This window comes from Ipomoea nil, unplaced genomic scaffold (assembly GCF_001879475.1).
Source record: "Ipomoea nil cultivar Tokyo-kokei standard unplaced genomic scaffold, Asagao_1.1 scaffold3056, whole genome shotgun sequence".
Lineage (NCBI taxonomy): Eukaryota > Viridiplantae > Streptophyta > Magnoliopsida > Solanales > Convolvulaceae > Ipomoea > Ipomoea nil.
The window spans coordinates 2,628,005-2,652,939 of NW_017619484.1; the positions used below are offsets into that span (position 1 = coordinate 2,628,005).

General features: G+C 38.9%; 2 protein-coding genes and 8 non-coding genes across 10 annotated transcripts; 6 read left to right on the top strand and 4 right to left on the bottom strand.

Moving 5' to 3' along the window:
• Positions 1-4,901: 4,901 nt before the first annotated feature.
• Positions 4,902-7,047, top strand: LOC109164072. Its single transcript, XM_019312828.1, has 3 exons — positions 4,902-5,312; positions 5,362-6,398; positions 6,534-7,047. The coding sequence occupies exons 1-3, from the start codon at positions 4,902-4,904 to the stop codon at positions 7,045-7,047; spliced, it is 1,962 nt and encodes a 653-aa protein (XP_019168373.1).
• A 2,590-nt stretch (positions 7,048-9,637) lies between these two features.
• On the top strand, positions 9,638-9,709 carry TRNAD-GUC. The gene has a single exon. It is a non-coding gene; the product is annotated as a tRNA-Asp (tRNA).
• Positions 9,710-9,771: 62 nt separating this feature from the next.
• On the bottom strand, positions 9,772-9,867 carry TRNAY-GUA. Its single transcript has 2 exons — positions 9,831-9,867; positions 9,772-9,807 (listed from the first exon to the last, which is right to left on the bottom strand). It is a non-coding gene; the product is annotated as a tRNA-Tyr (tRNA).
• A 308-nt stretch (positions 9,868-10,175) lies between these two features.
• TRNAY-GUA lies at positions 10,176-10,271 on the bottom strand. Its single transcript has 2 exons — positions 10,235-10,271; positions 10,176-10,211 (listed from the first exon to the last, which is right to left on the bottom strand). It is a non-coding gene; the product is annotated as a tRNA-Tyr (tRNA).
• Positions 10,272-11,826: 1,555 nt separating this feature from the next.
• On the top strand, positions 11,827-11,898 carry TRNAD-GUC. The gene has a single exon. It is a non-coding gene; the product is annotated as a tRNA-Asp (tRNA).
• A 62-nt stretch (positions 11,899-11,960) lies between these two features.
• Positions 11,961-12,056, bottom strand: TRNAY-GUA. Its single transcript has 2 exons — positions 12,020-12,056; positions 11,961-11,996 (listed from the first exon to the last, which is right to left on the bottom strand). It is a non-coding gene; the product is annotated as a tRNA-Tyr (tRNA).
• A 1,555-nt stretch (positions 12,057-13,611) lies between these two features.
• Positions 13,612-13,683, top strand: TRNAD-GUC. The gene has a single exon. It is a non-coding gene; the product is annotated as a tRNA-Asp (tRNA).
• Positions 13,684-15,382: 1,699 nt separating this feature from the next.
• TRNAD-GUC lies at positions 15,383-15,454 on the top strand. The gene has a single exon. It is a non-coding gene; the product is annotated as a tRNA-Asp (tRNA).
• A 1,832-nt stretch (positions 15,455-17,286) lies between these two features.
• On the bottom strand, positions 17,287-17,382 carry TRNAY-GUA. The gene is made up of 2 exons: positions 17,346-17,382; positions 17,287-17,322 (listed from the first exon to the last, which is right to left on the bottom strand). It is a non-coding gene; the product is annotated as a tRNA-Tyr (tRNA).
• Positions 17,383-23,771: 6,389 nt separating this feature from the next.
• LOC109164073 (uncharacterized mitochondrial protein AtMg00810-like) lies at positions 23,772-24,740 on the top strand. Its single transcript, XM_019312829.1, has one exon. It carries the CDS (start codon positions 23,772-23,774, stop codon positions 24,738-24,740), a length of 969 nt encoding a protein of 322 aa, XP_019168374.1.
• Positions 24,741-24,935: the final 195 nt, after the last annotated feature.

Here is a 24,935-nt window from a genome sequence, read left to right on the forward strand (position 1 = left end):
AAGAATTGAATCTTAAGCGGAGTGGAACATCTCTAATTATATTCCACAAAAAGGGAGTTATTAATCATATGCCTTGGTTACACATTCCATAACACGCACAATATCATAATAAGGGTCGGAGTAACTAACATTTGATTAAAGTAGTATTTTAATTCAATTTTCATGCAAAACCCATAGCAAATTAAATTAATTAAAGGGAATACTTAAATTAGTCAAATTTTGAAAATGCAGATTTACGGCAAGGTCTTTCATTAATACATAGAGCGAAAGACTTGGGTCGTTTCACTAAGCCTGGACAAGGACAACTGTGGATTGGATTAACACTCCCTTCATCAGATCACCATATATCAATGTTTCATTGCTTGGCCACGCATGGACCAAGGCTGGGATTACGATCCTGTGACAGTGAACCCTCAGGATGTCAGAGCAGTTGCATTCCCCTGGATACAAATTCGACCAACAATCATAAAAATAACCATTATTTAATTTTTCTCCTCAATTCTACCCAACCCATTATTATACATTATAATTATATTTTACTTGGATTTATAAATGTACTTTTAGTTTGTTGAAGGTGTCCCATCCATTATATTAATCCATTGAATGTAAATATGAATATAAATGGGTCTTGAATGTTTACATCATAAAGTAATATAATAAAATGAAATCATATGGCCACACGCACCGTACCATGGCGCGCCACATTGGATTGGGTCTGCTCGGATGCATGCTTCGCACAAGTCATTGTGGTATAGTGGTGAGTATCCCCGCTTGTCATGCGGGAGACCCAGGTTTGATCCCCGGCAACGGCGTTGAGTTTTTGCGTTTAACTCTTCAAAGTAGAACAAAGCAAAGCTTAAATAAACAAAAGATACCAACTGAGCTAAAATCGGGGCTAATAATACCCTTTATAGGGTTTCTAAGTGTATATGGATTAAAGCGAAATGAGATGCCTGCAATTATATTGTTTGAAGTTAATTCTTTAATTTTAAAAGCTTCTTTCACTTTTCTCTACTTGCAGGATGTCTAATTAAATTACACTACCAATCTCTGCAATGCTCAATCTACACACCCAAATAAACATTCATAATTCACCAACAAACAACCATTATTATTATTATTAGGGTTAAGTTGCACACAACGAGAATAAAGTTGATGCATATGCAACATATTTTACAAGTCTTAAAAAGTGGTTATTTATATTAGTTCAAAACTACATATATTTTTTTCAAAAGTGGAACAAAGGCTTTAATTACCAAAACCGTACGTTTCAAAGTATCATTTTCCAAACTTCTTAATTAAAATTTGAGAATTATTTTCTTTAGGTATACCTAAATTTATTTTTATTAATTTTATCCTTTCTGTTGATTTTATTATTAATTAGCGTATTAATATTTTTGCATAACATGAAATTGAAAGTAACATAAAACACTAGCAATAATATTTTAAGTTATTTTAGTTCGAGTTAGGTTTGGATGAAATATTAACACTCAATATCTGAATTGATATGAGATATACCATAACTTCAAATATCTTAACGAATAACAATTCGTGTTTCTCTGAAATATAATTTTTGGTTTTGATTTTTAGCGTTAGTTTGAATAATGCAAATAATTTTAACTCTTAATGACAAATGTTGCAACACCTCAACAACATTGTTTCTTGAATCAACCTTTATTTATTTTTCTACCTCAATAGGCAATATTGAAGCTCTATAAAAGAATTGAATCTTAAGCGGAGTGGAACATCTCTAATTATATTCCACAAAAAGGGAGTTATTAATCACATGCCTTGGTTACACGTTCCACAACACGCACAATATCATAATAAGGGTCGGAGTAACTAACATTTGATTAAAGTAGTATTTTAATTCAATTTGCATGCAAAACACATAGCAAGTTATATTAATTTAAGGGAATACTTAAATTAGTCAAATTTTGAAAATGCAGATTTAAGGCAAGGTCTTTCAATAATACATAGAGCGAAAGGAAAACTCTCTCTAGGGTTACGCTAGGGTTTCTCTCTTCCCTTCTCTGATCGAGATTTCCGGCGACTTCTGGCTTCTTTCTACGGGTCTGCACCGGCGTTCACTGTCCGTAAACATGGAGCAAGAGTTGGTCACGGAGGTGGTTAATATTTTGGGCAGGCGCTGGGCTGACGTCGCTCTTGATGACGAGGAGGACGATGTTTTCATACCGCCGGGCGTGGGGGGTGACGAACAGCCTGCTGTGGCAGTTCAAACATGGCGGCTGGTTGGAAGATTCTTGACTACTAAGCTTGTGAAGGCGGAGTTCATGAGCCAGGTCATGGCTTCGGTATGGCAGCCGGTAAAGGGGGTACAGGTCTCAGAATTGCAACCGGGGCTTTTCCTGTTTGTGTTTTTCCTTGAAACAGATATTCAATTGGTTCTTGAGGGAGGGCCATGGTCCTTTGAGAATCACACGTTTGTTTGCAAACAGGTCCAGGATGGGGTTATTCCGGTCACGGTACCGCTGAACACGGTTGATATGTGGATACAGGTGCATGACTTACCGCTGGGCTATACCTCAGATCTTATTCTGGAGCAAGTTGGGAATTTTCTCGGAACTTTTGTTAAAATTGATGATAGGTTTGCGAATGCACCATGGAAGACATTCTACCGGATTAGGGTTTCAATCTCAGTCTTGAAACCACTGAAACGTTGCATGAAACTTATGAAGAGGGATAAGTCGACGTGTTGGGTTAACTTCAAATATGAAAGGCTGCACAACTTTTGTTACTTCTGTGGTATGATGGGGCATCTACACAAGTATTGTCTGAAAGCGAGAGATGCAAGAATACCAATTGACCAGTATCCGTATGGTGAGGGCCTACGTGCGGGTTTTAAGAAGGGTCCGCGTAAGGTGGGTGCATCATGGCTGCTAAACATGAACGGCAACCCCATGGCGGGGTCCCCTTTGGGCGCTATGCCGAGTGCTCGGGTTGATGGACAAGATGGTAGTGCATCTGAGGCTGCACGGGATGGTGGGGAGGATGGTGTAGTCACAGCTGCAACAAAGAGGAGAAGGGCCGATTTAATGTGAATGATGAGGGCAGTGTGAAGAATGGAGGGGATGTTGTTATGACAGAGATCCAAAAAAACTTGTCTGTGGCGGGTACTGGTTCCCAGTCCCGCCCGTCATTATGAGTACCATCAGCTGGAACTGTTGTGGCTTGGGCAATCCACGAACAGTTCGAGAGTTAACGGACCCAGCGTCCCGCAAGAAGCCTGATTTTATTTATCTTATGGAAACCATGGTGGAACGAATACATGCTGAAAGGATTCGTGTCACCCTTGGTTTTGATGGCCTTTTTTTATGTTGATCCGAGTCCGCAGGGTGGTGGCGGCTTAGCACTACTATGGCGTAAGAATGATACGGCGAGTCTTTTGAGTTACTCAAAAAATCATATTGATATTGAGGTGAATATGCCCAGTTTTCCGAGGTGGAGGATGATGTGTTATTATGGCTATCCCCAGCGTCATAGGCGTACGGAAGCATGGGACTTGATAAAATCCTTCGCGCCGCGTTCCACCCTACCTTGGGCTATGATTGGGGATTTTAACGAGCTCTTGTTTCAATATGAGAAGAGAGGGGGCAATCCACATCCTAATAATCTCCTACGCGGGTTTGGGGACACTATTAATCACTGTGGCTTGACTTAATTGCCTATGGAGAGATACCGATTTACTTGGGAAAAGGGGAAGGGTACGCCTGCATGTATTGAAGAATAATTGGATAAGGTACTGGCTTCTAATGATTGGCGTGAGATTGTACCGGGGGCCAGGGTCATTAATAGTCTGATGAGGAGATCGGATCACTCTGCACTGTTTCTGAGTATCCATGAAACGTTCCGGAGTGGGGGGCGAAGAGGGAGGGGTTTTCGGTTTGAAATGGCCTGGGTATATGATGATGGGTGCAGGAATGTGGTGGAAAAGTCATGGGAGGAAGGGAGGCATGATGGGGTCCAGGACTGTATAGCACATTGTGGGAACTGGTTAACCAAGTGGGGTGGTGACCGGTATCATAAGTTTGGGGAGAAGATCATGCTCCTGCGGAAACAGCAACTACATCTTAGGGGTCGCACTGATCCAACATCTCTAGCTGAATTCCAACGACTGGAAGGAATTCTGAGTAATATGGAGACCCAGGAGGATGTTTACTGGAGGCAAAGAGCCAAGCAACACTGGCTTAAGAATGCTGATGCGAATACAAAATTCTACCACAGGTACGCCTCTCATCGTAAGAAGAAAAATACTATTTATAAACTTATGAATGATAATGGGGATTGGTTGGAAGGAAATGCTATGAATACAATTATCTTGGATTATTTTACCCATATATTCTCCTCTTGTGGACCTGTGGAGGGTGACATTTTATTCTCTGAGATAACCCCCCGTGTAACCCAGACTCAGAATGAATCGTTGTTACGACCCTTTGAGTTAATTGATGTTAAGGAAGCTCTGTTTGCGATGGCCCCAGACAAAGCACCTGGTCCAGATGGTATGAACCCAGGTTTTTACCAGCATTTTTGGGATATAGTTGGTAGTGATATTTCGGCGTTTATTCTGAACTGCCTTAATAATCGAATCTTCCCCTCTAACCTGAACAATACGGATGTGGTGCTCATCCCGAAAAAGAAAACCCCTGAAGTGGTAGCAGATTTTCGCCCAATAGCTTTGAGTAATGTGATCTACAGGATAATGGCGAAGATGATTACACAGAGAATGAAGCCTTTGATGGAGAGTATAATATCGGGCTCACAGAGTGCTTTTATTCCGGACAGGCTAATTACTGATAATATTCTTGTAGCTGCTGAGGTGGGGGCATTTCTTGAATAGAAAGCAGTGTGGGGCTGTAGGATGGGGTGCACTCAAACTTGATATGGCCAAAGCCTCTGACCATATGGAATGGCCCTTCCTCCGTGGGATGTTGTTAGCCCTGGGTTTTGATAGTAGGTGGATTGAGTTGATTATGTTATGTGTCACTACTGTGTCATATAACTTTATGATAAATGGCTCCCGTAGCTCCTCCATTACGCCCACGCGTGGTCTCCGCCAGGGGGATCCGTTATTCCCTTACTTGTTTATTATATGTGCAGAAGGGCTGTCAGTTTTATTGCAACGAGCGCAGGATAGAGGATTAAAACATGGTTGCAGGGTTGCTAGAGGGGCACCTCCGATCTCTCACTTATTTTTTGCAGATGATAGCCTACTATTTTTTAGAGCAAATATACAGGAAGCATCTGAGATAAAAAATTGTTTGTTATTATATGAGAGTTTATCTGGCCAGAAGGTAAATTATCATAAATCCAGTATATGTTACAATAGAAAATACAGGACAGAATGATAGGGATGTGGTAGCACAAATACTAGGTGTTACTCAAGCTCCAAACTTTGGGAAATACCTAGGACTACCCTCCTTTGTGGGCAGGAACAAGAAGGCTGCATTTGCATATATAGAGGATAAAATCAAGCAAAGGATTGGGTCTTGGAATAAGAGATTGTTAACGCAGGCTGGTAAGGAGATCTTGTTAAAAAGTGTGGCCCAGGCAATGCCAACTTTTTCAATGAGTGTCTTCCTATTACCCGTATCTATTTGTACAGCTATTGAGCGAATTATGAATCGGTACTGGTGGGGGTCAGGAACCGATCGTGGCATCCACTGGAAGGCCTGGGATAAATTATGTGTCCCAAAGAAACATGGTGGTCTGGGGTTTAAAGATTTAAGGGCATTTAATTTGGCAATGTTAGGTAAGCAGGCCTGGAGACTTCTTACTAACACAGACTCACTGGTAGCCAAGATTTATAAAGCCAGATATTACCCAAAGGATACTTTCCTGGAGGCGACTATAGGAAATAATCCAAGTTTTTGCTGGCGCAGTATTATGGCGGCTAAGGATCTAATATGTGGAGGTATAAGAAGGCGAGTTGGGAACGGTAAATCTACCTTGATATGGGAACATCCCTGGCTGCAGGATGAACTTGATCCTATGATTCACACAGAAATGCCACAACACCTGTCTGGGGCCAAAGTGGTAGGATTAATTGATCAGGACACGGAGACCTGGGACCCGCATATATTAGCCGATATTTTCCAACCAAGTGATATACCTAGAATCCAAAGGATACCAGTTGCACCTGAATATGAGGATATATGGTATTGGTATGATGATCCTAATGGATGTTACTCGGTCAAGAGTGGTTACAGGCGTATAGTTGGTAACTATGTGAATAATTCTAATGGGATATTTGATGAATGGCTAGCCCTATGGAAGTTAAACATTCCACCCAAGTGGAAGACATTCTTATGGAGAGCTATTTGTGATATCCTTCCTACTACCAACAACTTGCTTATAAAGAGAGTGGAGGTTAACCCGATGTGTGCCATGTGTGGGAGGATGAATGAAGATACCATGCATGCATTAGTTTTGTGTGACTATGCACACTCCATATGGACTCAATCCAACCTTCCAATCCCCAATATTATCACAAATGTTTTCCATGAATGGTTTAGTGCAATCTTGAATGTTCTAGACTTTGATGGAATTATTTATGCAGCTGCAATTTTATACCACTTATGGAGGGCCCGAAACGGAGCGGTGTGGGATGCCTGCCTACCAAGACCAACGAAATTATTAACAATTGCAACAGCTACAATGAGGGCATGGAAAGCTGTCCACCACCGTGCGCCACAACAACCTGCTCAACACCCCGGAGCTGCTCCTATTCATCATACTGCCGACGTATCGTTACTGGCTGACGGAACTGCCTCCAATGCGCTGCCTACTGCCTCCAATGCGCTGCCTCCACCGCACACTGTCTCGGCCGAACCCCAAGATGGTGCAGTAACAACGCCGGTGAAATGTTACATGGACGCGAGCTACCACCGTGGAACAAATACAGCTGCTGTTGGGGCGGTCCTCCTCAACGCAAATGGCCACTATTTATCGGCTTTCAGTGCCCCGTTAATAGGATGCCACTCCCCGTTAATGGCCGAGGCTTTTGCATGCAAAGAAGTATTATCATGACTTAAGAGATGGAATGAGCAATCTATACAAGTACACACGGATTGCCAATTATTACAGTCCTATCTATCTGGACCATCAACCACATCACGGTCATACCTGGGTTATGCTATCGACAGTTGCAGAACCTATTTATCTATGTTTGCTTACAGCTCAGTTATTTACATTCCTAGATTACAGAACTTATTAGCTCATACTTTAGCTTCTACGGCTTTTACTTTCGCTACTGCCATGTACTGGGACAATGTCCCTCCAGACTCTATTTTACCACTTCTATAAATCCAACCACCTGGTTGACTTTCAAAAAAAAAAAAAAAAACATAGAGCAAAAGACTTGGGTCGTTTCACTAAGCCTGGACAAGGACAACTGTGGATTTGATTAACACTCCCTTCATCAGTTCACCATATATCAATGTTTCATTGCTTGGCCACGCATGGACCAAGGCTGGGATTACGATCCTGTGACAGTGAACCCTCAGGAAGGCAGAGCAGTTGCAGTCCCTGGATACAAATTCGACCAACAATCATAAAAATAACCATTATTTAATTTTACTCCTCAATTCTACCCAACCCGTTATTATACATTATAATTATATTTTACTTGGATTTATAAATGTACTTTTAGTTTGTTGAAGCTGTCCCGTCCATTATATTAATCCATTGAATGTAAATATGAATATAAATGGGTCTTGAATGTTTACATCATAAAGTAATAATATAATAAAATGAAATCATATGGCCACACGCACCGTACCATGGCGCGCCACATTGGATTGGGTCTGCTCGGATGCATGCGTTGCACAAGTCGTTGTGGTATAGTGGTGAGTATCCCTGCTTGTCACGTGGGAGACCCGGGTTCGATCCCCGGCAACGGGGTTGAGTTTTAGCGTTTAACTCTTCAAAGTAGAACAATGCAAAGCTTAAATAAACAAAAGAAATCCGACCTGCCGAATTTGAACCAGCGACCTAAGGATTTCAACTCAGATTATTACTCCAACTACAGTTCTCAGCTCTACCTACTGAGCTAAATTCGGGGCTAATAATACCCTTTATAGGGTTTCTAAGTGTATATGGATTAAAGCGAAATGAGATGCCTGCAATTATATTGTTTGAAGTTAATTTTAAAAGCTTCTTTCACTTTTCTCTACTTGCAGGATGTCTAATTTAATTACACTACCAATCTCTGCAATGCTCAATCTACACACCCAAATAAACATTCATAATTCACCAACAAACAACCTTTATTATTATTATAAGGGTTAAGTTGCACACAACGAGAATAAAGTTGATGCATATGCAACATATTTCACACCTCTTAAAAAGTGGTTATTTATATTAGTTCAAAACTACATATATTTTTTTCAAAGTGGAACAAAGGCTTTAATTATCAAAACCGTACGTTTCAAAGTATCTTTTCCCAAACTTCTTAATTAAAATTTGAGAATTATTTTCTTTAGGTATACCTAAATTTATTTTTATTAATTTTATCCTTTCTGTTGATTTTATTATTAATTAGCGTATTAATATTTTTGCATAACATGAAATTGAAAGTAACATAAAACACTAACAATAATATTTTAAGTTATTTTAGTTCGAGTTAGGTTTGGATGAAATATTAACACTCAATATCTGAATTGATATGAGATATACCATAACTTCAAATATCTTAACCAATAATAATCCGTGTTTCTCTGAAATATAATTTTCGGTTTTGATTTTTAGCGTTAGTTTGAATAATGCAAATAATTTTAACTCTTAATGACAAATGTCGCAACACCTCAACAACGTTGTTTCTCGAATCAACCTTTATTTATTTTTCTACCTCAATAGGCAATATCGAAGCGCTATAAAAGAATTGAATCTTAAGCGGAGTGGAACATCTCTAATTATATTCCACAAAATGGGAGTTATTAATCATATGCCTTGGTTACACATTCCACAACACGCACAATATCATAATAAGGGTCGGAGTAACTAACATTTGATTAAAGTAGTATTTTAATTCAATTTGCATGCAAAACACATAGCAAATTAAATTAATTAAAGGGAATACATAAATTAGTCAAATTTTGAAAATGCAGATTTAAGGCAAGGTCTTTCAGTAATACAAAGAGCGAAAGACTTGGGTCGTTTCACTAATCCTGGACAAGGACAACTGTGGATTAGATTAACACTCCCTTCATCAGTTCATCACCATATATCAATGTTTCATTCCTTGGCCACGCATGGACCAAGGCTGGGATTACGATCCTGTGACAGTGAACCCTCAAGAAGGCAGAGCAGTTGCAGTCCCCTGGATACAAATTCGACCAACAATCATAAAAATTACCATTATTTAATTTTACTCCTCAATTCTACCCAACCCGTTATCATACATTATACTTATATTTTACATGGATTTATAAATGTGCTTTTAGTTTGTTGAAGGTGTCCCGTCCATTATATTAATCCATTGAATGTAAATATGAATATAAATGGGTCTTGAATGTTTACATCATAAAGTAATATAATAAAATGAAATCTTATGGCCACACGCACCGTACCATGGCGCGCCACATTGGATTGGGTCTGCTCGGATTCATGCATTGCACAAGTCGTTGTAGTATAGTGGTGAGTATCCCCGCCTGTCACGTGGGAGACCCGGGTTCGATCCCCGGTAATGGCGTTGAGTTTTTGCGTTTAACTCTTCAAAGTAGAACAAAGCAAAGCTTAAATAAACAAAAGAAATCCGACCTGCCTGATTCGAACCAGCGACCTAAGGATTTCAGCTTTGATTAGTACTCCTACTACAATCCTCCGCTCTACCAACTGAGCTAAAGTCGGGGCAAATAATACCCTTTATAGGGTTTCTAAGTGTATATGGATTAAAGCGAAATAAGATGCATGTAATTATATTGTTTGAAGTTAATTTTAAAAGCTTCTTTAACTTTTCTCTACTTGCAGGATGTCTAATTAAATTACACTACCAATCTCTATAATACTCAATATACACACCCAAATAAACATTCATAATGGTGAGTATCCCCACCTGTCACGCGGGAGACCCAGGTTCGATCCCCGGCAATGACGTTGAGTTTTTGCGTTTAACTCTTCAAAGTAGAACAAAGAAAAGCTTAAATAAACAAAAGAAATCCGACCTGCCAGATTCGAACTAACGACCTAAGGATTTCAACTCAAATTATTACTCCAACTACAGTCCTCCGCTCTACCAACTGAGCTAAAGTCGGGGCTAATAATACCCTTTATAGGATTTCTAAGTGTATATGGATTAAAGCGAAATGAGATGCCTGCAATTATATTGTTGGACGTTAATTTTAAAAGCTTCTTTCACTTTTCTCTACTTGCAGGATGTCTAATTTAATTACACTACCAATCTCTGCAATGCTCAATATACACACCGATATAAACATTCATAATTCACCAACAAAAAACCTTTATTATTATTATTAGGGTTAAGTTGCACACAACGAGAATAAAGTTGATGCATATGCAACATATTTCACACCTCTTAAAAAGTGGTTATTTATATTAGTTCAAAACTTCATATATTTTTTTCAAAGTGGAACAAAGGCTTTAATTACCAAAACCGTACGTTTCAGAGTATCGTTTTCCAAACTTCTTAATTAAAATTTGAGAATTAATTTCTTTAGGTATACCAAAATTTATTTTTATTAGTTTTATCCTTTCTATTGATTTTATTATTAATTAGCGTATTAATATTTTTGCATAACATGAAATTGGAAGTAACATAAAACACTAACAATAATATTTTAAGTTATTTTAGTTCGAGTTAGGTTTGGATGAAATATTAACACTCAATATCTGAATTGATATGAGATATACCATAACTTCAAATATCTTAACCACTAACAATTCGTGTTTCTCTGAAATATAATTTTTGGTTTTGATTTTTAGCGTTTGTTTGAAAAATGCATATAATTTTTACTCTTAATGACAAATGTCGCAAAACCTCAACAACATTGTTTCTCGAATCAACCTTTATTTATTTTTCTACCTCAATAGGCAATATTAAATCGCTATAAAATAATTGAATCTTAAGCGGAGTGGAACATCTCTAATTATATTCCACAAAACGGGAGTTATTAATTACATGCCTTGGTTACACATTCCACACCACGCACAATATCATAATAAGGGTCGGAGTAACTAACATTTGATTAAAGTAGTATTTTAATTTCATTTGCATGCAAAACACATAGAAAATTAAATTAATTAAAGGGAATACTTAAATTAGTCAAATTTTGAAAATGCAGATTTAAGGCAAGGTCTTTCAATAATACATAGAGCGAAAGACTTGGGTCGTTTCACTAAGCCTGGACAAGGACAAATGTGGATTAGATTAACACTCCCTTCATCAGTTCACCATATATCAATGTTTCATTGCTTGGCCACGCATGGACCAAGGCTGGGATTACGATCCTGTGACAGTGAACCCTCAGGAAGGCGGAGCAGTTGCAGTCCCCTAGATACAAATTCGACCAACAATCATAATAATAACCATTATTTAATTTTACTCCTCAATTCTACCCAACCCATTTTATACATTATAATTATATTTTACTTATATTTATAAATGTACTTTTAGTTTGTTGAAGGTGTCCCGTCCATTATATTAATCCATTGAATGTAAATATGAATATAAATGGGTCTTGAATGTTTAGATCATAAAGTAATATAATAAAATGAAATCATATGGCCACACGCACCGTACCATGGCGCGCCACATTGGATTGGGTCTGCTCGGATGCATGCGTTGCACAAGTCGTTGTAGTATAGTGGTGAGTATCCCCGCCTGTCACGCGGGAGACCCGGGTTCGATCCCCGGCAACGGCGTTGAGTTTTTGCGTTTAACTCTTCAAAGTAGAACAAAGCAAAGCTTAAATAAACAAAAGAAATCCGACCTGCCGGATTCGAACCAGCGACCTAAGGATTTCAACTCAAATTATTAATCCAACTACAGTCCTCCGCTCTACGAACTGAGCTAAAGTCGGGGCTAATAATACCCTTTATAGGGTTTCTAAGTGTATATGGATTAAAGCGAAATGAGATGCCTGCAATTATATTGTTTGAAGTTAATTTTAAAAGCTTCTTTCACTTTTCTCTACTTGCAGGATGTCTAATTTAATTACACTACCAATCTCTGCAATGCTCAATCTACACACCCAAATAAAAATTCATAATTCACCAACAAACAACCATTATTATTATTAAGAGGGTTAAGTTGCACACAACGAGAATAAAGTTGATGCATATGCAACATATTTCACACCTCTTAAAAAGTGTTTATTTATATTAGTTCAAAACTACATATATTTTTTTCAAAGTGGAACAAAGGCTTTAATTACCAAAACCGTACGTTTCAAAGTATCGCTTTCCAAACTTCTTAATTAAAATTTGGGAATTATTTTCTTTAGGTATACCTAAATTTATTTTTATTAATTTTATCCTTTCTGTTGATTTTATTATTAATGAGCGTATTAATATTTTTGCATAACATGAAATTGAAAGTAACATAAAACACTAACAATAATATTTTAAGTTATTTTAGTTCGAGTTAGGTTTGGATGAAATATTAACACTCAATATCTGAATTGATATGAGATATACCATAACTTCAAATATCTTAACCACTAACAATTCGTGTTTCTCTGAAATATAATTTTTGGTTTTGATTTTTAGCGTTTGTTTGAAAAATGCATATAATTTTTACTCTTAATGACAAATGTCGCAACACCTCAACAACATTGTTTCTCGAATCAACCTTTATTTATTTTTCTACCTCAATATGCAATATTGAATCGCTATAAAATAATTGAATCTTAAGCGGAGTGGAACATCTCTAATTATATTCCACAAAACGGGAGTTATTAATCACATGCCTTGGTTACACATTCCACAACACGCACAATATCATAATAAGGGTCGGAGTAACTAACATTTGATTAAAGTAGTATTTTAATTTCATTTGCATGCAAAACACATAGAAAATTAAATTAATTAAAGGGAATACTTAAATTAGTCAAATTTTGAAAATGCAGATTTAAGGCAAGGTCTTTCAATAATACATAGAGCGAAAGACTTGGGTCGTTTCACTAAGCCTGGACAAGGACAAATGTGGATTAGATTAACACTCCCTTCATCAGTTCACCATATATCAATGTTTCATTGCTTGGCCACGCATGGACCAAGGCTGGGATTACGATCCTGTGACAGTGAACCCTCAGGAAGGCGGAGCAGTTGCAGTCCCCTAGATACAAATTCGACCAACAATCATAAAAATAACCATTATTTAATTTTACTCCTCAATTCTACCCAACCCATTTTATACATTATAATTATATTTTACTTAGATTTATAAATGTACTTTTAGTTTGTTGAAGGTGTCCCGTCCATTATATTAATCCATTGAATGTAAATATGAATATAAATGGGTCTTGAATGTTTACATCATAAAGTAATATAATAAAATGAAATCATATGGCCACACGCACCGTACCATGGCGCGCCACATTGGATTGGGTCTGCTCGGATGCATGCGTTGCACAAGTCGTTGTAGTATAGTGGTGAGTATCCCCGCCTGTCACGCGGGAGACCTGGGTTCGATCCCCGGCAACGGCGTTGAGTTTTTGCGTTTAACTCTTCAAAGTAGAACAAAGCAAAGCTTAAATAAACAAAAGAAATTCGAACCAGCGACCTAAGGATTTCAACTCAGATTATTACTCCAACTACAGTCCTCCGCTCTACGAACTGAGCTAAAGTCGGGGCTAATAATACCCTTTATAGGGTTTCTAAGTGTATATGGATTAAAGCGAAATGAGATGCCTGCAATTATATTGTTTGAAGTTAATTTTAAAAGCTTCTTTCACTTTTCTCTACTTGCAGGATGTCTAATTTAATTACACTACCAATCTCTGCAATGCTCAATCTACACACCCAAATAAAAATTCATAATTCACCAACAAACAACCATTATTATTATTAAGAGGGTTAAGTTGCACACAACGAGAATAAAGTTGATGCATATGCAACATATTTCACACCTCTTAAAAAGTGTTTATTTATATTAGTTCAAAACTACATATATTTTTTTCAAAGTGGAACAAAGGCTTTAATTACCAAAACCGTACGTTTCAAAGTATCGCTTTCCAAACTTCTTAATTAAAATTTGGGAATTATTTTCTTTAGGTATACCTAAATTTATTTTTATTAATTTTATCCTTTCTGTTGATTTTATTATTAATGAGCGTATTAATATTTTTGCATAACATGAAATTGAAAGTAACATAAAACACTAACAATAATATTTTAAGTTATTTTAGTTCGAGTTAGGTTTGGATGAAATATTAACACTCAATATCTGAATTGATATGAGATATACCATAACTTCAAATATCTTAACCACTAACAATTCGTGTTTCTTTGAAATATAATTTTTGGTTTTGATTTTTAGCGTTTGTTTGAAAAATGCATATAATTTTTACTCTTAATGACAAATGTCGCAACACCTCAACAACATTGTTTCTCGAATCAACCTTTATTTATTTTTCTACCTCAATATGCAATATTGAATCGCTATAAAATAATTGAATCTTAAGCGGAGTGGAACATCTCTAATTATATTCCACAAAACGGGAGTTATTAATCACATGCCTTGGTTACACATTCCACAACACGCACAATATCATAATAAGGGTCGGAGTAACTAACATTTGATTAAAGTAGTATTTTAATTTCATTTGCATGCAAAACACATAGAAAATTAAATTAATTAAAGGGAATACTTAAATTAGTCAAATTTTGAAAATGCAGATTTAAGGCAAGGTCTTTCAATAATACATAGAGCGAAAGACTTGGGTCGTTTCACTAAGCCTGGACAAGGACAAATGTGGATTAGATTAACACTCCCTTCATCAGTTCACCATATATCAATGTTTCATTGCTTGGCCACGCATGGACCAAGGCTGGGATTACGATCCTGTGACAGTGAACCCTCAGGAAGGCGGAGCAGTTGCAGTCCCCTAGATACAAATTCGACCAACAATCATAAAAATAACCATTATTTAATTTTACTCCTCAATTCTACCCAACCCATTTTATACATTATAATTATATTTTACTTAGATTTATAAATGTACTTTTAGTTTGTTGAAGGTGTCCCGTCCATTATATTAATCCATTGAATGTAAATATGAATATAAATGGGTCTTGAATGTTTACATCATAAAGTAATATAATAAAATGAAATCATATGGCCACACGCACCGTACCATGGCGCGCCACATTGGATTGGGTCTGCTCGGATGCATGTGTTGCACAAGTCGTTGTAGTATAGTGGTGAGTATCCCCGCCTGTCACGCGGGAGACCTGGGTTCGATCCCCGGCAACGGCGTTGAGTTTTTGCGTTTAACTCTTCAAAGTAGAACAAAGCAAAGCTTAAATAAACAAAAGAAATTCGAACCAGCGACCTAAGGATTTCAACTCAGATAATTACTCCAACTACAGTCCTCCGCTCTACGAACTGAGCTAAAGTCGGGGCTAATAATACCCTTTATAGGGTTTCTAAGTGTATATGTATTAAAGCGAAATGAGATGCCTGCAATTATATTGTTTGAAGTTAATTTTAAAAGCTTCTTTCACTTTTCTCTACTTGCAGGATGTCTAATTTAATTACACTACCAATCTCTGCAATGCTCAATCTACACACCCAAATAAAAATTCATAATTCACCAACAAACAACCATTATTATTATTAAGAGGGTTAAGTTGCACACAACGAGAATAAAGTTGATGCATATGCAACATATTTCACACCTCTTAAAAAGTGTTTATTTATATTAGTTCAAAACTACATATATTTTTTTCAAAGTGGAACAAAGGCTTTAATTACCAAAACCGTACGTTTCAAAGTATCGCTTTCCAAACTTCTTAATTAAAATTTGGGAATTATTTTCATTAGGTATACCTAAATTTATTTTTATTAATTTTATCCTTTCTGTTGATTTTATTATTAATGAGCGTATTAATATTTTTGCATAACATGAAATTGAAAGTAACATAAAACACTAACAATAATATTTTAAGTTATTTTAGTTCGAGTTAGTTTTGGATGAAATATTAACACTCAATATCTGAATTGATATGAGATATACCATAACTTCAAATATCTTAACCAATAACAATTCGTGTTTCTCTGAAATATAATTTTTGGTTTTGATTTTTAGCGTTAGTTTGTATAATGCAAATAATTTTAACTCTTAATGACAAATGTCGCAACACCTCAACAACATTGTTTCTCGAATCAATCTTTATTTGTTTTTCTACCTCAATAGGCAATATTGAAGCGCTATAAAAGAATGGAATCTTAAGCGGAGTGGAACATCTCTAATTATATTCCACAAAAAGGGAGTTATTAATCACATGCCTTGGTTACACATTCCACAACACATACAATATCATAATAAGGGTCGGAGTAACTAACATTTGATTAAAGTAGTATTTTAATTCAATTTGCATGCAAAACACATAGAAAATTAAATTAATTAAGGGGAATACTTAAATTAGTCAAATTTTGAAAATGCAGATTTAAGGCAAGGTCTTTCAATAATACATAGCGCGAAAGACTTGGGTCGTTTCACTAAGCCTGGACAAGGACAACTGTGGATTAGATTAACACTCCCTTCATCAGTTCACCATATATCAATGTTTCAATGCTTGGCCACGCATGGACCAAGGCTGGGATTACGATCCTGTGACAGTGAACCCTCTGGAAGGCAGAGTAGTTGCAGTCCCCTGGATACAAATTCGACCAACAATCATAAAAATAACCATTATTTAATTTTACTCCTCAATTCTACCCAACCCGTTATTATACATTATAATTATATTTTACTTCTATTTTTAAATGTGCTTTTAGTTTGTTCAAGGTGTCCCGTCCATTATATTAATCAATTGAATGTAAATATGAATATAAATCGGTCTTAATGTTTACATCATAAAGTAATATAAAAAAATGAAATCATATGGCCACACGCATCGTACCATGGCGCGCCACATTGGATTAGGTCTGCTCGGATGCATGTGTTGCACAAGGCGTTGTAATATAGTGGTGAGTATCCCTGCCTGTCACACGGGAGACTCGGGTTCGATCCCTGGCAATAGTGTTGAGTTTTTGCGCTAAACTCTTCAAAGTAGAATAAAGCAAAGCTTAATAAACAAAAGAAATCCGACCTGCCGGATTCGAACCAGCGACCTAAGGATTTCAGCTTAGATTAGTACTCCTACTACAATCCTCCGCTCTACCAACTGAGCTAAAGTCGAGGCTAATAATACCCTTTATAGGGTTTCTAAGTGTATATGGATAAAAGCGAAATGAGATGCATGTAATTATATTGTTTGAAGTTAATTTTAAAAGCTTCTTTCACTTTTCTCTACTTGCAGGATGTCTAATTAAATTACACTGCCAATCTCTATAATGCTCAATCTACACACCCAAATAAACATTCATAATGGTGAGTATCCCCGCCTGTCACGCGGGAGACCCGGGTTCGATCCCCGGCAACGGCGTTGAGTTTTTGCGTTTAACTCTTCAAAGTAGAACAAAGAAAAGCTTAAATAAACAATAGAAATCCGACCTGCTAGTTTCAAACCAGCGACCTAAGGATTTCAACTCAGATTATTACTCCAACTACAGTCCTCCGCTCTACCAACTGAGCTAAAGTCGGGGCTAATAATACCCTTTATAGGGTTTCTCTACCAACTGAGCTAAAGTCGGGGCTAATAATACCCTTTATAGGGTTTCTAAGTATATATGGATTAAAGCGAAATGAGATGCCTGCAATTATATTGTTTGAAGTTAATTTTAAAAGCTTCTTTCACTTTTCTCTAATTGCAGGATGTCTAATTAAATTACATTACCAATCTCTGCAATACTCAATATACACACCCAAATAAACATTCATAATTCACCAACAAACAACCTTTATTATTATTATTAGGGTTAAGTTGCACACAACGAGAATAAAGTTGATGCATATGCAACATATTTCACACCTCTTAAAAAGTGGTTATTTATATTAGTTCAAAACTACATATATTTTTTTCAAAGTGGAACAAAGGCTTTAATTACCAAAACCGTACTTTTCAAAGTATCATTTTCCAAACTTCTTAATTAAAATTTGAGAATTAATTTCTTTAGGTATACCAAAATTTATTTTTATTAGTTTTATCCTTTCTGTTGATTTTATTATTAATTAGCGTATTAATATTTTTGCAAAACATGAAATTGAAAGTAACATAAAACACTAACAATAATATTTTAAGTTATTTTAGTTCGAAGTTTAGGTTTGGATGAAATATTAACACTCAATATCTGAATTGATATGAGATATACCATAACTTCAAATATCTTAACCACTAACAATTCGTGTTTCTCTGAAATATAATTTTTGGTTTTGATTTTTAGCGTTTGTTTGAATAATGCAAATAATTTTAACTCTTAATGACAAATGTCGCAACACCTCAACAACATTGTTTCTCGAATCAACCTTTATTTATTTTTCTACCTCAATAAGCAATATTGAAGCGCTATAAAATAATTGAATCTTAAGCGGAGTGGAACGTCTCTAATTATATTCCACAAAAAGGGAGTAATTAATCACATGCCTTGGTTACACATTCCACAACACGGACAATATCATAATAAGGGTCGAAGTAACTAACATTTGATTAAAGTAGTATTTTAATTTAATTTGCATGCAAAACACATAGCAAATTAAATTAATTAAAGGGAATATTTAAATTAGTCAAATTTTGAAAATGCAGATTTAAGGCAAGGTCTTTCAATAATACATAGAGCGAAAGACTTAGGTCGTTTCACTAAGCCTGGACAAGGACAAATGTGGATTAGATTAACACTCCCTTCATCAGTTCACCATATATCAATGTTTCATTGCTTGGCCACGCATGGACCAAGGCTGGGATTACGATCCTGTGACAGTGAACCCTCAGGAAGGCAGAGCAGTTGCAGTCCCCTGGATACAAATTCGACCAACAATCATAAAAATAACCATTATTTAATTTTACTCCTCAATTCTACCCAACCCGTTATTATACATTATAATTATATTTTACTTGGATTTATAAATGTATTTAGTTTGTTGAAGGTGTCTCGTCCATTATATTAATCCATTGAATGTAAATATGAATATAAATGGGTCTTGAATGTTTACATCATAATGTAATTGTTAGGAATAAAGTGTCATGGTTTTAATATGCCAAATTTGTATTTGTAGATCCCCCAATTTTATTTAATAGGTCTAGTAGAGTCTTAGACCATGATCGGGAAATTATTTAAATATGAAAAGAGAAAAACAGAGGAAGATGGATAAAAATAGAAGAAGAAGATATAAAGCCGAAAATCAAGAATTTGTCTGGAGAAAATGACAAATTGAAGAAGAAGATGAATTATACAATAATTCACGTCAATGCTACTCAAAGAAGATATCCCAGAAGAATTTTCGTGAAGAAAATTAATGTTGGAAGAATGCATGAAATTGATTTGGAGATCAAGCATCTATGGAAAGAAAGGAGTACATCAAATATGATTGGAGATTTAATCAAAAGCTGTATGGACGAAGTGGATGATGCTTGATATATTATGTGAAATAGCTTAAGTTCAAAACTCGCCATCAATAATTTTACAAGGTAAAATTTGAGAAGCCAAATTAAATTAATCTGATGGAGTTGGGCGCTAGTTTAAGCTTTGGGTGCCGATTACAAGTGGAAATTGGGAAGCAATTTCACTTGGGTGGCAATTGAGATGCAATTGCACTTGGAGCCAATTCAAAGGAATTGGGAGCCGATTTCATAGCAATTAAAATTGGGAGCTAGTTCGAAGCAATTGAAATTGGGAGCCAGTTTCAGAGAAATTGAAATCAATTAAAATTGGGAGCAAGTTTCACATGAGAATCAATTCAAGATGGGAGCCAATGTAGAATTGAAATTGGGATGGGATGGGAGCCAATGTAGAATTGAAATTGGGATGGGATGGGAGCCAATGTAGAATTGAAATTGGGATGGGATGGGAGCCAATGTAGAATTGAAATTGGGAGCCAATTGAGGTTGTAGTATGGGATGGGAGCCAATTGAGGTTGTAGTATGGGATGCAATTTTAAGTTGGGGACCGATTCAAAGAAGACATGGAGATCAAATTGAATTGAGATGAAATTCAATACCAGGAGAAGTCTAGGAGCCAATTTCGAAGTCAAAGTTATTAGTCATATAAGTTTGTTAGAGTGTAATGCTGTAGTTAGAGTTAATTGTGTGGTTGTTTCCTATCTTCTAGCTAGTCTCTATTGTATAAATAGCAGTGTTTTATTCTAGAGTTGAATAACAAAGATATTCTTTCATTAATTTGGTATCAGTTTAGCCTAGTCGATCCTATGGCCACCGATGAAAACCCATCTCCCATTGCCGACTCCACCGGCGGTTCTACTGATGCGGTTGCCGGCGCCGGCGCCGACCATCGACAACCGAATATGTTACACCAAGCCCACCACTATATCTCCCTAAAACTCACTGCCACCAACTACCTTTTCTGGAGGGCACAACTCGTGCCGTTCCTACGTGGCCAGAATCTATACGGTTACGTGGACGGAACTCTCCCATGTCCGCCTGAAACGCTCGCCGGCACGTCGACCACACCAGCCATCAATCCTCTCCACGCCATTTGGGTCCAACAGGACCAATCTATATTGAGTATGCTCATGTCGTCCATGGCAGAAGAGGTTCTCTACCTCGCTGTTGGTCACAACACATCCCGCTCGGTGTGGACTTCCGTTGAAACCGCTCTTGGCTCTGCGTCACGGGCGCGATCGCTGAGCCTTTTGTCCCAACTACAAGGTCTCCGGCAAGGCGACTCCACTCCAGCAGAGTATCTGGGCAGGGTGCAAGTGCTGGTCGAACAACTTGCCCAGGCAGGACGGTCGATCGAGCTGGATGAACAGAATTTACACATTTTTCGAGGTCTCCGACCAGAGTACCGGGGTCTCATCGCCTCTCTCACTACCAAGAGGGCACCTCTTACTATCCCGGAAGTAGCAGACCTCTTGACCACTCACCACTATTTGTTCCCGGAGGAATCTGCCTCGTCGCATCTTCCGCAACATCCGCCGGCGGCCATGGTTGCGCAACATCCGTCGGCTTCTTCTTCTAACAATAACCGTGGTCGTGGCCGCTATAATAATAATTGCGGTCGCAACCGTGGTCAAAGAGGTCGCGGAGGTGCAGTACGCTGCCAGCTTTGTGATGCAACCGGCCACACGGCCCTTACCTGCTATCGACGGTTCGTCGATGTCAACGCCCAACACCCACCACCGTCGCACCCCGGTCACTACACGGGCCCTCCGCCGCAGGCTCATATGACCACCCATCAGGCTCAGGAGGATTTCAACACAGCGCCCTTCTCTAACGTCTGGTTTCCCGACACCGGGGCCAACGCTCATGCCACACCTAATTGGGCGGCCCTGAATCATGTGGAGCAGTATGGCGGAGATGAAACATTGCGTGTTGGCGATGGTTCAGGTCTGTCGATCTTGAACACAGGTTCAGTTGCTTTACCGTCAAGTTCCCGGTCACTGTTGCTAAATAGAGTTCTTCATGTTCCTAAATTACAAGCTTCTCTTTTATCTGTACATAAGTTCACACGTGATAATGACGTGTATTTTGAGTTTCACCCTTCCCATTTTTTTGTGAAGGATCGTTCAACCAAGCAGGTTCTACTTAGCGGTCCTAGTCGTGGCGGGATGTACGCACTCGCACAAACTTCCCCGGTTGCGTTAGTTTCCACCAAAGTGTCGCCCCGAATATGGCATAATCGTCTCGGGCACCCGCACTCACGCGTATTGCGTCAGGTTCTTTCTGGTTGTCCGGTCGATGGTTCTTTTTCATCTTTAAATAAGCTATGTACAGCATGCCAACTGGGCAAGTCTGCGCGCTTCCCATTGGCCCGAATTGAACAATCTAGTCAAAGTGTACTTGATTTAGTATTTACGGACATTTGGGGACCAGCTCCGGTCCCGTCAGTAGATGGTTTCAAGTATTTCGTTCTTTTTGTTGATGACTTTTCGCGGTTTATTTCTTATTACCCGCTAAAGTTAAAGTCTGATATTTATTCTGTGTTCTCCAAGTTTCGCACATATGTGGAAAATTATTTTGCAACCAAAATAAAATGTATTCAATCAGATATGGGTGGGGAGTACCGTAAACTTCATACGGTTTTTACCACCGCGGGGATTGCGCACCGCCAATCAGCTCCACATACCCACGAACAAAATGGGCGTGTAGAGCAGAGTAACCGCCACGTGGTAGAAACCGGGCTCACCTTACTAGCCCAAAGTCATGTTCCACAGAAATACTAGCCTTTCGCGTTTGAGTCTGCGGTTCACTTAATTAACCGCCTCCCGTCCACAGTTACACAAAATATCAGTCCCTACTCCCGCTTGCATCACAAATCACCCAATTATCACTTATTACGGGTATTTGGATGCGAGTGCTTCCCGTGTCTCCGTCCGTATAACAAACATAAAATGGACTTTAGGTCCACTTCTTGTGTATTTCTGGGGTACCCAGAATCTATTCTTGGTTACAGGTGCTTGGACAGAGAGACTGGACGGGTATATTATGCCAGGCACGTTCGCTTCAATGAGGATGTTTTTCCATTCCAACATGTTCCACGGCGTGTTACTGTTCCAGCTATGCCTACTTCATCACCATGGGCTCGTGCACCTATACAACTTCCACCAACCCTGAATGTCATGCCACCTGTTCGGCCAATCCAGAATTCTGTGCAACCTGATCGGCCAACTCAACTTCGACGTCCTCCTAGGCCACAACCACCGAGCCAGACTGCTGCGTCAACAGCCCCCGCGATGGCCCGTCTTCCGAGCCAACCTGCTGTGCAGTCCCGCTCCACGTCAGCAACAGCAACGGCGTCGTCGACTCATCAACCGACGACGTCGTCCACCACGACTGGCAGACGACGGCGCGTCAGGTCGACCATCCGCACCCACGGCATGCAGCTTCCAACCACGACACACATGAAGCGACGTCCGACTGCCTTAGTAGCTTCGGTGGATGATGACGAACCTACCTGTCATACGCAAGCCGTGAAGCGGCCTGAGTGGCGTGCTGCAATGGATGCCGAATTCAACGCCTTACTGCAGAACAATACTTGGCAACTTGTACCTATCAAAAGTTATATGAATGTAATAGGTAGCAAGTGGGTTTTCCGCGTTAAGCGGAAGTCTGACGGTACTGTCGAGCGTTACAAAGCTCGACTTGTAGCCAAGGGGTTCAATCAAATCCCCGGTCAGGATTATTTGGAAACGTACAGCCCCGTGGTCAAACCGACCACTATCCGGCTGTTACTAGCTTTCGCTGTGTCTGCCAACTGGACCATGCGATAGTTAGACGTCCATAACGCTTTCCTGAATGGTCGTATTGAAGAAGATATATACATGCGCCAGCCACCTGGCTACGCGAATCCTAGCTATCCGGATCACGTATGTAAATTGCAGCGCTCTCTGTACGGGCTTAAGCAAGCGCCGCGTGCGTGGTTCAAGAGGTTACACGATTTCTTGCTATAGGTGGGGTTCCGTTCCTCGAAAACGGACGTCTCCTTGTTCATCTTTGACTCAGGGCAAATCCGTATGTACATCCTGGTTTACGTCGATGATATCCTGCTACTCGGCAACAATCCTGACATGATTGACAATGTGATGAAGCAGCTGGCGACGACCTTTCGAATTCGAGACCTCGGGTTACCCCGATTCTTTTTAGGGGTCGAAGCTATATACACAGAGGGTGCGCTGCTGCTCTCACAACGACGATACATAGCTGAGTTACTCAAGAAGGCCGGAATGGGTACGTGCAAAGACGTTTCTACACCAATGGCGTACAACACTGCGGTCACGTCCGACTCCCCACTGCTAGATGATCCAACGGCGTACAGGCGTCTAGTTGGGTCCTTGATGTATCTTTTGATTACACGGCCCGACCTTTCGTTCGCGGTAAATCGCTTGTGCCAATTTATGCATAAGCCAACAGAGGAGCATTGGGTGTCACTTAAGCGAGTCCTTCGCTATGTGCAAGGTACACAACACCTTGGTCTGCGGCTAACTCCGGCACCAACTCCAGTGGTGCATGCCTTTTCCGATTCAGATTGGGCCGGGTGTTCGACAGATCGCAAGTCTACTGCGGGATATGCTGTGTTTTTAGGCCCCAACCTGGTTTCATGGGTGTCTCAAAAACAGCGTATGGTCGCACGATCGTCTACAGAAGCCGAATACAAAGCGCTTGCCGATGTTGCAGCCGAAGTCACCTGGATAGAGTCACTTTTACGAGAACTCGGGTTACAATCCCAGACGGTGCCTGTGTTGTGGTGTGACAACTTAAGAGCAACTTATCTGTGCTCCAACCCAGTGTTTCATGCACGAACCAAGCACGTAGAGGTCGACTACCATTTTGTCCGGGATAGGGTCAGCACGGGTCAGTTGAAAGTGAATTTTGTCTCGACTCATGATCAACTCGCAGATATATTTACTAAACCCCTAGCTACGAAGCGCTATTGTGATTTGCGGTTCAAGCTAGGCGTGGTCCCTTGTCCCCCGTCAGCTTGAGGGGGAGTATTAGTCATATCAATTTGTTAGAGTGTAATGCTGTAGTTAGAGTTAATTGTGTGGTTGTTTCCTATCTTCTAGCTAGTCTCTATTGTATAAATAGCAGTGTTTTATTCTAGAGTTGAATAACAGAGATATTCTTTCATTAATTAAAGTCAACAATTCAAATTGGGAAGCAATTGAAAGCACCAGGAG